Source organism: Manis pentadactyla, chromosome 4, assembly GCF_030020395.1.
Source record: "Manis pentadactyla isolate mManPen7 chromosome 4, mManPen7.hap1, whole genome shotgun sequence".
In the NCBI taxonomy this organism is placed as follows: Eukaryota; Metazoa; Chordata; class Mammalia; order Pholidota; family Manidae; genus Manis; species Manis pentadactyla.
This window is the reverse complement of record NC_080022.1, coordinates 167,710,954-167,723,845: the sequence shown is the minus strand read 5'-3', so window position 1 is coordinate 167,723,845 and position 12,892 is coordinate 167,710,954. Positions and strand designations below refer to the sequence as shown.

General features: G+C 55.9%; 1 protein-coding gene across 19 annotated transcripts in view; it reads left to right on the top strand.

Moving 5' to 3' along the window:
* SRCIN1 (SRC kinase signaling inhibitor 1) overlaps nucleotides 1-12,892 on the top strand; it is a 66,253-nt gene that overhangs the window by 49,228 nt on the left and 4,133 nt on the right. For 14 of the 19 annotated variants that reach the window (XM_057501418.1, XM_057501416.1, XM_057501417.1 and 11 more), the window contains 8 exons: nucleotides 1,279-1,409; nucleotides 1,562-1,709; nucleotides 2,045-2,291; nucleotides 2,756-2,990; nucleotides 4,445-4,599; nucleotides 4,903-5,055; nucleotides 5,652-5,774; nucleotides 8,041-9,593. In XM_057501418.1, the coding sequence (XP_057357401.1) occupies nucleotides 1,279-1,409; nucleotides 1,562-1,709; nucleotides 2,045-2,291; nucleotides 2,756-2,990; nucleotides 4,445-4,599; nucleotides 4,903-5,055; nucleotides 5,652-5,774; nucleotides 8,041-8,955 (2,107 nt within the window). In that variant the 3' untranslated portion in view covers nucleotides 8,956-9,593. Of the gene's footprint in view, nucleotides 1-1,278; nucleotides 1,410-1,561; nucleotides 1,710-2,044; nucleotides 2,292-2,755; nucleotides 2,991-4,444; nucleotides 4,600-4,902; nucleotides 5,056-5,651; nucleotides 5,775-6,183; nucleotides 6,386-6,636; nucleotides 7,007-8,040; nucleotides 9,594-12,892 lie in introns of those variants that run through there. The other 5 variants (XM_057501420.1, XM_057501419.1, XM_057501414.1 and 2 more) reach the window with 5 other exon arrangements.

Sequence of the window (12,892 nt, the reverse complement as noted above, 5' to 3'; positions counted from 1 at the left end):
TAAATAAGGTAAGTGAGAGGCTGAATGTGGCACCCAGCATACAGTCAATGCTTCATACAATACAAGATAGCTCTTTAAATGAAAGTGCTGAGTCACAGGATTTTTTCCTTGCTCCAGCATGGTCTGTCTTTTCATCTGCTAGTTGGATGAAAGATGTATAAAGCATGCTGATAAGACTGGCTGATGACACCGAGCTTTGAGGGGGAACAAATCTGTTGGATGGTAAAACTGAATTTCAAAAGTTGTTCCCAACTGGATCGTTGGCTGAACTTCAACAGATGGGATTTGACAGGAATGTATGTAAAGTCCTGCATGTGGGTCAGGGCTGTCAGTGACTCAAGTACAGAACTGAGATGATCTACCTGGGCAGCAGTTCCTTCTTTCACTTACTCATTTATTCCACAATTATTTACTGAACCTCTGTTCTGCTCCAGGCATCATGCCAGGTGCTGGGAATCAGAGATGAAAGAATCTGGAAGACATGGTCCTGCCTGCCAGGAGTTACTCAGCTCAGCAAACACAAGCTCCAGGGGTTTGGGAGGCAGGAAGCAGGCCCCCAACCCCAAGTATAGAGAGTGGGAGAGAGGGTCCCAGAGATAGTAGGTAACGTCCAAGATCTCTCTGCTGGGATGACAGAGCTGAATTTGGAATCTGGATCTGACTCTAGAGTCAGATTTCAACTGCTACCCTGAAGCCTTTCTTGTTTGCACTGAAGAGTTTGGATTTTAGCCTCAGAACAATGGGATCCACTTAGGATTTAACAGACTTGGTCTGATTTACATTTTAGAAAGATATGGGGTTTTAAATGATACAAGCTCAGCATAAACCAGCTGAAAATTGAAACCAGTTTTGTCCTCAAGGAAAGAATGATTATCTGGATCACTCAAGAAAAGGTGGATGGACATGGCAGTGCCACCCCGCAGGAGAAGAGACCCCTTAGGGACACACACAGCTGCCTGCAGTTTCTGCAAGGCTACCAAGTTCTCTGCTGCTTTCTTGGCAGAATGAGAGTCAGATGCAAGTTACAAGGAGGGAGATTTAGGCTGATGTTGCTAATGATCAGAACTTCAAAGCAGGGGGAGGGTCTCAGGGCACCTATTAGGGAATTCTTCTGAGGCCTCATCGCTGAGGTTTGGCATTTCTGATTTCATCTGGTCATGATTTCACCTGGTGGATGGGTTTTAGTTTTGATCTGACTGGTGGTCTGAAAGCAGCTGCCCAACTGCGGGGGGCTGGGCTGGGGCCGGGAGAGCTGAGAGGGTCTCCCTGTGGCTGCAGTGACCTGGAAAAGTCAGTGGAGAAGATCCAGAGGGACGTGTCCCACAACCACCGGCTGGTGCCTGGGCCCGAGCTGGAGGAGAAGGCACTGGTGCTGAAGCAGCTTGGGGAGACACTGACTGAGCTCAAGGGTGAGCCTGGGGTCCTGCGAGTGTGGCTGTGGTCCAGGGTGGGGACCCCTGCTGCACCTCCACCCCCACCCCCAGGCGCTACCTTCCCTGCTGCTCATCCTTCCAGTCCTCGGAGCCACATCCTCCCCAGCTCATTCTTTCTGGTCCTGCAGCTCACTTCCCAGGTCTGCAGAGCAAGATGCGGGTTGTGCTGCGTGTGGAGGTGGAGGCTGTGAAGTTCCTGAAGGAGGAGCCACAGCGCCTGGATGGGCTACTCAAGCGCTGCCGTGGGGTCACAGACACGCTGGCCCAGATCCGAAGGTCATTCTATCTCTGACCTCTTATCTCTGACCTCCAATTTCCAGTAGAGTCACACACTGGGCCCAGATCAATAGATCGGCCTGACCCCTTATCCATACTCCCCAGAGGTCACTGATGTGCCGACTGGATCTGCACCTCAGCTCTGACCCATGACCCCATGCACATTGTAGGCTTGGCATTCTCTCATACTGATAGTCACTTCTCCCAGGCTCTCCCATCTGTCTTGCTGAATCCCAGAGCATGCCTCATGCCCCACCTTGCTCAGACCCGGCTTCTCTCCCAAGGGGCCACCACCCTGCTGGCCTCACAGCTGCTCCTAACTCTCCCAACCCCAGGCAAGTGGATGAGGGTGTGTGGCCACCCCCTAACAGCCTCCTGAACCAGTCCCCCAAGAAGGTGATGGCTGAGACTGACTTCAACAAGACCTTGGACTTTGAAATGCCACCCCCGAGCCCTCCACTGAACCTCCATGAACTGAGTGGGTCGGCTGAGGGAGCCCCGACTACCCCCAAGGGGATCAACCCCACCAAAGGCCTGGACACTCCTGGCAAGAGAAGCATGGACAAGGCTGTGTCTGTTGAGGTGCTGGGCCCAGAATGGGGGGCATGAGCTAGGCCCCCAGGTTCTCACCACCATCCTGGGCTGGGAAGTGCTGATGCATGGGTACTTCTGCCCTGGGGAGGGAAGCCTATTGAGGTGATATTAATCCTGTTAGACTGAAAAGTATCTTATGAAGCTATAATAGTTAAGGCAGTGTGGTGTTAGCATCAGAATAGACTGTGTGGTCAGTGGAACAGAATGGAATGCCCCACAACAGGCCTATGTATATTCAGAGAGTAGTGCATAATGAAGGTGGCATTGCAGACTCATGGGGAAGGCATGTAGTACACAAGGAGGAATCCATGGGTCCTCGGGCCAGACCAAATGTGAGGCTTCCTTTTCTATTCCTTTTCTATTGCATGTGTGGCCAGGGGGAGGGGCTGAGGCCCCAGAGGTCCAGCAGTAGGGCAGCTGTGGCAGTCCTGACTCTCACCCCTCCTCTCAAGGCTGCTGAGCGGGACTGGGAGGAGAAGCGGGCAGCCCTGACCCAGTACAGTGCCAAGGACATCAACCGGCTGCTGGAAGAGACACAGGCGGAGCTGCTGAAGGCCATCCCTGACCTGGACTGTGCGAGCAAGGCCCACCCGGGCCTGGCCCCCACCCCTGACCACAAGCCCCCCAAGGTCCCCCACGGCCAGAAGGCAGCCCCCCGGACGGAGCCCAGTGGGAGGAGGGGCTCAGGTATGGGGGCAGGTAGGGGCTGGTGAAGTGTCCAGGGGAGGGGAGCTTTATCTTCAGGAGCTCCCAGGTTGATGGGGGGACTCGGCATGAGGATCTTGGTGGTCAGGCTGCCAGAGAAGGCAGGTGCTGGGACGTCTAGCCAGGATGCGGTAGAGCTGGCCTCCATCCGGGCTCTTCCCACTGCCCTGACTGCTGCTGAGAGAGCCATGCAGGGAGGAAGAGCAAGTCCAGGCACAGTCATTGCCTGTACACATTCTGAGGGAGCGCATGCCCTGAGCTAGAGGCTCTGCTGAGGTGGGGTACAGCTGATCTGCACGGACTCGGTACGTGTGTTCCCTGAGGCTGTGAACTCACAGTGGAGGCAGAAATCTGAACCAGAAATGGCAATGTTATTCATTTATTTATTCACTCCTGACACACTTTTGTTAAGCCCCTACTGTATGCTCGGTGCTGGGGACAAGGAGATAAGACACTGCTTGCTTTCAAGTTTTATATTTAGTGGAGAGTAATACTAACAATTTATGTCTTTTAAGCACTTACTATATGACAAGAACTGCTCCAGATGCTTTTTATATATTAATCTTTATAATTTTGCAACAACCTCAGGAAACAGATATGGTAATTATTCCCATTTTACAGGTGAGGAAATGAAGGCTCCATCTAGTTAAGTAATCTCCCATACCTAGTGTGTAAACCAGAAATAGGACGCAGGTGCTAAACACAGGTGTAGAGGTGAGCTCCTTGCTGTGTGTTTTGTGTTGCTGAGCAGGGGTCCAGGCGAGAAAGTAGCCAGCAGAGTGGAGGCTGAAAGACTGGCAGCAGGGAGGGGGCTGGATCAAAGGGCTTGGACATGGTTTGGGGTAATGGGGAACCACTGGGTGATGAAAGGCAGAGTATCAGGTTTGAGTGGCTCTTCTGTAGGTCACTCTGGAAATGGCTCCCACCCCCATAATTGGGGAAGGGAGAGCCTGGTGTGGGGAGTCAGGCTGTGGCAGTAGTAACAGCTCTCTCCTGATGGAGAAAAGATGATCCGTACCAGGGCCGAGGGCCAGCAGGGAAAGAGGTGGATTAGAGCCACGCTTCTCAAACTTGAACGTGCATGTGAAATCACCTAGAGGATCTGTCAAAACGAGGATTCTTGATTCAGGGGCTCTGGGTGGGACCTGAGCTTCTGCATTTCTGACAAGCTCCCAGGTGCTGCCAGTCTGCAGACTGAAGACCGCACTTTGAGTAGCAGAGGCTGAGAATGCTGTAAGGGGAGGAGCGCTGGGGCTGGCGCTGAACTGCCTGGGGAGGTCAGAGAGGAGGAGGAGGACGGCCTTTGTCCTTTCCCCTGAGCTTTCCTCCCCCTCCTCTCTGGAGGAAGAAGCCAGGTGTATCCCCTTGGAGTCAGATGTGGCTCACAGACTCCAGTGCTCTGGGTCGTCTGACCCCAGCCCCCTGGCTGCCTGCAGACGAGCTGACCGTGCCCCGGTACCGCACAGAGAAGCCGTCCAAGTCACCCCCGCCACCCCCTCCACGCCGGAGCTTCCCGTCCTCCCACGGCCTGACCACCACGCGCACTGGGGAGGTTGTGGTCACCAGCAAGAAGGACTCAGCCTTCATCAAGGTACCACCTCTTGAGCCAGGGGGCCAAGGGGTTGGGCTGGGGGATGCCCAAGATGACCTCTGGAGACTCTCTAGGGTGGTCCCCTCTCTCAGAGGAAGTGGACAGAAAGAGAGAGGCTGGTCAGTGGTGACTCTCCGTCCAGCTTGGGCTCCCGCCATGGGAAGGGGCCATCCTGGCAGGGGACAGAAGAAGTAGCAGATAAGCAGCTGGGTCAGGAGACGGTCTGGAATTGGTGGGGCCTAGGAGGTGAGCCGGCGCTGGACTGGGGCAGAGCCCGCTCTTGATGGGGGCTGGGCCTTGCAGAAGGCTGAGTCCGAGGAGCTGGAGGTGCAGAAGCCCCAAGTGAAGCTGCGCCGGACAGTGTCCGAGGTGGCCCGCCCAGCCTCCACGCCGCCCATCATGGCCTCTGCCATCAAGGATGAGGACGATGAGGACCGCATCATTGCAGAGCTGGAGGTGGGTCAGGGGTACACCTGGCCCCCGAGTCATCCATCAGGCCCCAGTCCCTTTCCCTGCAAGCCAATCCAGGGTGCGGTGACTGGACTAGGTCAGGTGCATGGCCTCTTGGGCTCCCTGCTGAGTGCTGGTCTGTTCAGGACCCCATCCTTCTTGCCTCGATTTCTTCTCCACTGTGAAATGGGGGAGAGGGGTCTTAAGTTCCTCCTTGAATGTTTGAATTTTTTAATTGTACTCTCTTGAGACCCCCAGCTGCTCCAACACCCCCTGTGCTCTGAGACCCCTCATCCCCAAATGTTCTGAGAACAGAGTGCTTGAATACCTTCATACCAAGTGCCGTGAGACCCTCCCAGTGGTATAGTCACCCAAACTCAGGTGTTCTCAGCTCCCTTCTGCAAGCTGCTGGGGTCTCTGGGTTACCAGGGCCTCTGGAAGAAGAGAAAAAGTGGAGGGCAGAGCATCTGCTGACCATGTTGAGGGGCCAAGGAGTGAGTTTGGGATTCCAGTGCCAGTCCAGGCCACTTACCCAGGCCGTGGGCCAGCGCCTCCCACCCCAGCCCCCTCCTCCAAACCTGCCCCCACCTTCTGCTCCCCAGGTGTTTGAAAGAAGCTCAGTGTCTTCCCTACCCCCCACGCCCCGCCGCCAGCTGATCCCCACCTTGCTGTCCCCCCAGGATCTGGGGTTCCCTGTGGGCTCAGCCCCGGGCCCTACGTGGAAGGTAATGGGCTGCTCCCCACCTCTCACGGCTCTCTCTCTGCCTGTGCCTTCACAGCTTCAGCTCCTCACCTCTCACGCTAACCTGCTAAAGCGTCAGTCACATCCCCAAGTCCCGCCACTGCCATAGCCTCAGCCCCTCCCCTGCCCCAAGGACGAGCACGCAGCCCTTCCTTCCCTCTCAGAGACTCCAGCAGCCTGGTGTCTGGTGGTCCCTTGGGTCTGTTTTCTTACAGGCTTGATTCCAGTCTGGTCCACGGTGGCCTGCATATATTTTTCCTGTCTGCAACCAGAGTTTAGGTCTGGCCTGAAGCCTGGGTTTTATCTTTGTCCAAGATTGGAGTTTGGACCTTGCTCACTCCATGACTTTAGGTCCAACTCAGAATCTGATTTTGTCCTGAACCCTTGCCTAGTGCCTGCCCGCATCGCCCTTCTCCTCTGCTGCCTATGCCAGGCGGGGGCTTCATTTCTCCAACTGGAACCTATACCTTACTCTGGGGGCCAGGACACCACAGGAGCAAGCTCATTTGCAGGGAGTTTGGCCCCATCTGATCAGGAAGTTTGAAACCGAAGAAACCTACGCCATTCCTTGGCTGCTGGTTCTGTCTGTCAGCGGTGGGGAATTCTTCCTTCTAACTTCAGTCTTTGCTGCTGTCCTGCTGTACTTGTTTCCTCTTTATTCTCTCTTGGGAACTGGGGGGTGGACTTGCTATCTGTACCCCCAGGGACTGTGCTTGGGGAGGGAAACCTGCTGGGGTTGGGGGGGCTGGGAACCTCTCCCTCTGCCAGTCAGGTTGGGGCAGGAGGGCCTTGCTCCCAAGCGCATCCATGCTCATCTGCCTCATGTGGTTCTCCTTGGCCCACAGAGGGCTCCTTGCTGGCTGCCTGCTGATTTCTGGCCTGGCTTGTGGCCTGGTGGTGTCTTGGCTCCCTGGCCAGGGAGAATAGACTGGCACCAGTTGAGTGGACAGTGCTGTCTGCTGGGGAGAGGAGGGGTGCAGAACAGTCTGAGGAGCTGTCTGGGGATGAGCAGTGTGGAAGGGGTACCCCAGGTTGGCTATGGCCTTGGCACTTTGGCCCACTGCACCCAGTCCCTGCCCCTTTCTGGCCTGAAGGGGTCCTCTGCTGGCCTTTTGAGCTAGTTGACCCTCTGCATCCTGAGGCACCATCGGGCAGTGGAGCCGGGCAGGCATGGGTTGCCTCTCTGCTTTCCTAGTCTGCACCCCCCACCTCCAGGTAAGCAGGTGGCAGGGGTGGGTGGGTTGCCTTGGGAGGGGGGATTGGGGTCCCTACTGCCCCCCCTACATCTCCCCATGGCTCCTTTTAGTGGAAAGAGCACTGAACTTGGAGTCAGACTGTCTGGTTTCAAATCCTGGCTCTGCCACTAACTAGCTGTGGGTAATGACCTTGGGCGAATCATGTGACCCGACCCTCCCCCACTCTCAATTTCTTTGTAAAGTAGGGACAGAGAGCAGTGGCCATTTCATGGGTAACAGTAAAGATTAAAGATGTGTGATAGTGCCTGGTCCAAGACTGCTCAGAATTAGACCAGAATTCTCTCGAGCTAGGGGTAGTGATTGGAGGCCTCTGTCTGTGCTCCCACTGAAGCCAGAGCTGGGGTACCCACACAGAAGCATACACTGTAGTTTGTCAAGCATGTGTGTAGCACAGGGACTTGGCCAAGCCCCTCCCCTTCTGTCTGTGAAGCCCTGGGAGAAAGCTCTGAAAGCACCAAGTGAGGGGACCAGGAGTCTCCGGCCTGAGATGAGGATGACAGTCATTCCCGCAGAGGCCAGCGCTTGGCCTCCACCCACACAGGGCTGCCAGTCCCATGCATTCAGTTCAATTCAGTGAGTAGCTAATACAAGTATTTATTGAACACTTACAATGTGCCAGGCACTATTCTAAGCACATTCCCCCATGAGCTCTCTAGTTCTCCTCTAAGCTCACTAAGCCCATGTTATTGTTATCTCATTGCACAGACATACTCATGAGACCTGTTCTTAAGAGTTTAACATGGGCAATGAGAAGCGTATCTGTGCTTCTAGGTAAACTGGCATCTCTGCCAGAAAGTGGGAGACTGCAGGGTGTGGTGCGAAGAGGCCCGAGTTCTAGTCCATCTTTGCCTCTAACTTGCTGGGTAAACCCTACCTCAGTCTCCCCATCTATGAAAGGAAGGGGCTGGGCTCCCCACGTCTAGCCCCTGCCCCAGCTTGGGGTGTTCTGGTGTGTAGGGGTCACACTCTTGCTCACCTTTCTTCTCCCCCCAGGCTGCTCCAGGCCCTAAAGCCTTCTGCATCCCTCGGATCATCTTGACGGAGTGTGCCCCTAACCCTCCCTCCCCACCAGAAGACAGGCTTGAAGAACTGACTCCCACCCCAAGACCCCGGACCCTGGCTGGCAGCAAGAGGGGCTGGGATGGCCCACAGGCCCTGCCAGGCATAGTGGCCACGGCTTCCCAGCCCAGGAGCAGCTGGGTGCCTGAGAAGGAAGGGGCAGTTCTGAAGAGACTGGAGATAGGGGGTTGCAGCCCAGAGGAGGGAGGAGCTGGGGTCCCTGGTCCTCAGAGACCAGCCCTGGACGGGACTCAGAAGCCCTCCACTGCTGAGACTCATGTGGGGGAGACCCCCAGGGACTCTGAACAAGGTGCCCACCCCTGCAGGAGGGAGTGCAATGGCCAGCCTGCTGTTGGCCCAGGCTGTACAACGAGAGGTACTACCACTCAACGGATGGACAGCCTGGAAGAGATGCTCCGGGAGCTGGAAGCCACACTGAGCCAGATGGGCACAGCCCTCACTGCGGGGCCCCCTGGTGGCCCCCCATTTCCATCCCCTGGTGCCCAGGTGGTTGCCTCCGCCCTGTCCTCTCCTCCTGCCTTCACGCTCCCGTCTCTCATCTTGAGAGCCCTCTCCTCCCACCGGCCTTCCCTCAGCTCCTGCCACTCTCCTGGGAGCCTGGCACCAGGCAGCATTTGCGGGCAGAGCCCCAGGGAGGCTGGGAAGCTGGCCTACCCAGGGATCCGCCCAACCAGACCTCGCAGGGACCAGCGCCCTCCCCTCTGCTCTGTATCTGTAAACCAGCAAATAAAGTTCTCTCCCCCTTCTCCAACCCCACGCTCCCCGCGCCCTGTCCTGTCCGACTCTCTGTCTCTCATTTTTCTGCCTGCGCCTCTGGATTCATTCTGAGCAGGCTTGGTACCTGGGATGGTTCAGGGGGCTCCAGACATCCAGGGAGAGCTCACCTCCATCTTCCCCTTTGGAGGAAGACGTGGGCCTGGGGCTACCCACCCTACTGTCTGTCATTTTAAAGCCTCTCACCCCTTCCCCAGATCTCAGTCACACTCTCCTGGACCCACTCCTTTGACCAGAGCTGAGACGGCTCTCCCAGGAGGGCACCAGCTGCCCCTAGGCTACTCAAGGAAACCACCAAAGAGTTCCTACTTGGGAGCTATTGTTGGGAACATGGCTGGGGGCTCTGTCCCCTCCCCTGCAGGGAGGTCTCAAACCTGGCTGCAGAGAGAGGGGTCCTGAGTCCCGGGCAGGGATGTGGAGCTGAGGCGGGGTCTCCAGGTCTCAAAGGGCCCACTGAGGAGGTCCCGGCCCCAGAGGCCCCACCGAGTGCCTAGGGGTCCCGTGCGATTCCACCTCCAGTGCCAACCCTATTCTTCTTCCTGCAGAGCGGCGGAGGCAGCGTGCCGCCCATGAAGGTGGTGACCCCGGGGGCCTCCCGGCTGAAGGCAGCCCAGGGCCAGGCAGGCAGCCCCGACAAAGGCAAGCATGGCAAGCAGAGGGCCGAGTACATGAGGATCCAGGCGCAGCAGCAGGTAGGCAGGGCATGGGGGGGAGAGTTTTGAGACAATAGGACTTGGCCCGTCCAGCCCCACCCCGACCCTGTAAACAGGGCAGCTGTAATGACCACCCCCCTGCCGGCCCCCCGAGATCCTCCCTGCCGGGACTGCCCTGACCAGCCCCTTGGACCACCTTCCTCCCCCCTGGCCCACTGCTCTGGATCTGGTTTAGAACAGAGTTCTCAAGCAGGCCACTCCCCTCTCAGGAGGCCCGGAGAAGGCCTCTCCCCAGCTGCTCCTGGCCGCGGGGAGCCAATGGACTCCTGTCCCCACCAGCCCGTGTCTGGGTCCCTGCAAGGCCAGCCTGCCCTGGGGGACTGGCAGGGCCTTCTGTGGTCCCTTGTCCTTCCGCCACTGCACACCTCTCCTCGGCTTCCTCCTGTGGTCTCGGGCTCGCCTTCCGCTCAGCCCCCTTCTCAGCTCTTAGGCCGTCTCCCAGCCGAGGGAGAAGCCAATTTTGCATCTGCTTCTCAGTCTTGTGTTGGGATTTCAGTGGGTTCCCAGCTGGTATTTGATGTGGAGGGGAAAGAGGGAGAAACATTTTGGCCCCCAGGTTAGGTAGGGGTGGGGCAGGTTCTAATTATCTCCATTTGATAGTTGGGGAAGCTGAGGCTCTACCCAGGGTCACACAGCTGGCCAGAGGTGGAGTGGGATTCCCTCTGACTGCCTGACACCCTCCCCCATATCCATTTGCTTCCGCCTCTTTAGCAGCCGCCTCCCTCTCCTATCATTATGTTACATTTCTCACCCTGGCTCCCAGCCTCTCAGCACCCAGGTCTCCTCTCCTTGCCCTTGGTCACCTCCATGGCCTCTGCGCCCTCTCCTCCATTCTCTCTTCAGCCCACTCTGCCTCCCCTTCAGCCTCGCCACGGGGCTTGGCATGTCTCCTGGCCTCTGGATGGACTCTTGTCACTGTGCTGTCCCCCACTCACCGCAGCAGAGGCAGCATACCCCCAGCCCCCACCCTGAGCCTCCGACACCTGTGTATTTCTCTGCCTGACTGTGCCCAGCTTCAGCCTCAGACTCTTTGCTCCTTGCACCACATACTCTCCTCTTGGGCACCAGGTGCCATCCGGCCCTGCCCAGGTCTCTGCTCTGAGCTCATGCCTGCCCTGGCTGCTTTCCCTTTAGGAAATGTCATCCACCCCTAGTGTCCAGCCATGCCTGGGGGTCTCCGTGCCTCCTCCCTCCCTCCTACAAAAACATACTTGTTCTCTTTCCACACAGCTGCCACTGATCTGGTCTGGCCATCTCTCTCTCTCTCTCTCTCTCTCATGTTCACTTTTCTAGTAGCCTTTCTTCAAAAAAAGCATCTTTTCTCTAAAATACTGATATATGTTCCTTGTGAAAATTTTAAAAAGTAGCATTATAAAGAGGCAGGGAAAAATATCATATGCCTCACTACCTAAATGCATGCCCTTCCGAGTCCTCCCTGTGACTGCTGTCATCTCTAACCTGTTTGCCCAGACCTGCAAGGTGGGGAGGGATATTTGTAAAATGCAGATTTGATTATATTGTTCCCCAGGTTAAAACCCATGTCCACTACTGGGTAAGAAAACCCAAAGTTCCTTCATGTGCTGCCCAGGGTGCTTCATAACCAGCCTTGGCTCCCTCTGCCCACTTCTCCCAGACCCTCCAACCCCATACCCTTGTTTGCCCCAGCCACCCTAGGTCACCTGGCCCTCCGTCCTCTGCAAGGACTCAGTCATACCAACTCAGTCGGTGACCTTGGTCAAAGTCCTCTGCCTTCTGCAGGCTCTTTCCTCATCTGTACAATGGGGACAAAAACCTAGCAGCTGGGTTCTGAGGTCACAATCCTGAGTGTGGGAAAGAGCTCTGAAAGCCACTAAGTGCCCCCGAGGGGAAGGAGTCACCATCATCCTTGGCTGCACTGTGCATGTGTCAGGTCAAGGGCTGGGCAGAGGGAGGCCTCTCCCTCATCATGTGGTTCTAACACGTGGAGCTCAAAGCTGCCTTTAACGATGATGGGGGAGAACAGGAACACAGAGGGACCAGAGAAACAGAAATGGGGAAAAGTTCTGAGATGGGGATGCAACAGGGCCTGCGACTTCAGAGAAATCAGAGGAAATGATTGAGAAAAAGCCCTTGGATGCTGTGCTCCAGATCAGAGGTGGATAAGAGCCAGATTCCCAGGGTGCAAGTATCAAGGGCTTGGTGCAGATGTGAAACCAGGCATGCCTTCTCTTCTGTTAGAGCGAAGAAACCTTGAACACCTATGTACTCCTCAGATGGCTCCAATGAGGAGACTTTAGTGAAGGAACCACCCCAGAGGGTAGAGAGAAGAAAGATGCTGAGGCACCCAAGGACTCAAGAGTGCAGGAAGCTGCAGCCTTCTTGAGGAGAGCCACAAGGGCCGTGGGGTGTAAGGAGTCCAGTAAGAGCTGGATGGCAGGAGTGGGAATTACGAGGGGGTGCAGCTGCTGCCTGCAACAGGGCGCCAAGAGGGGAGGGAGAAGGGAAGAAACTTTACCCCCTCTCTCGTGCTACCCTGCCATAATAACCCCATTGCCAAGCCCAGCCAGAAGCCAGTGAGCAAAGGCATGGTGGGGGTCAGTCAACCAGGGCACAGAGCAGGGAAGAAATTGGATCTGGGGGTGGGTGGGTGGAGAGGCAAATAGAAACTAGCCAACACACCATTTATGTATCTTATTTAATCCTTATAACAACTTCATATCTTAAAATATATGTGTTTAATCCACATATCACTGCTATGTCTCTGCAGCACCTAGACCAGTGTCCAGCATACATAGGCCCTCTGTCAGGATTTGCTGAGCAGGTGCACGAATGGATGAATTTGCCACTGACCAGACCCAGTCCAGATGGAAATAGACAAAACAGACTTGCAATGTTAAAATAATAATGATATAGTAATAGCTGCTATTAATAGCTTCAGGAAAGTAGATTTTGGGGGTTGCTGTGGCCAGTCCCCTGGGAGGAAAGATGCCCGGAGAGGACTTGACAGAACAAATGCTCACAGAGCAACTAAAAGAGGAAGAAGGGGTGGGGCTGTCACGTAAGTGGGCAAATGCTGCCTCAGGCTGATGTTTAACGGCCTTGCTCCGTCTGTGAGCAGGGGTGGGGGTGGGGGACACGGCCTGGGTGAGGACGCGTCACCTGAGTGAATACTGGGGTCAAGGTGCCACACAAGCCAGGAGACAAATGTTCTAAACGCCAAAGCTCAGAATAGACAGAGGCTCTTAACAAATGCTGCAGGGAAGGAGCATAGAAAGCTTTTAACTAGAGAGCCGGGTTGA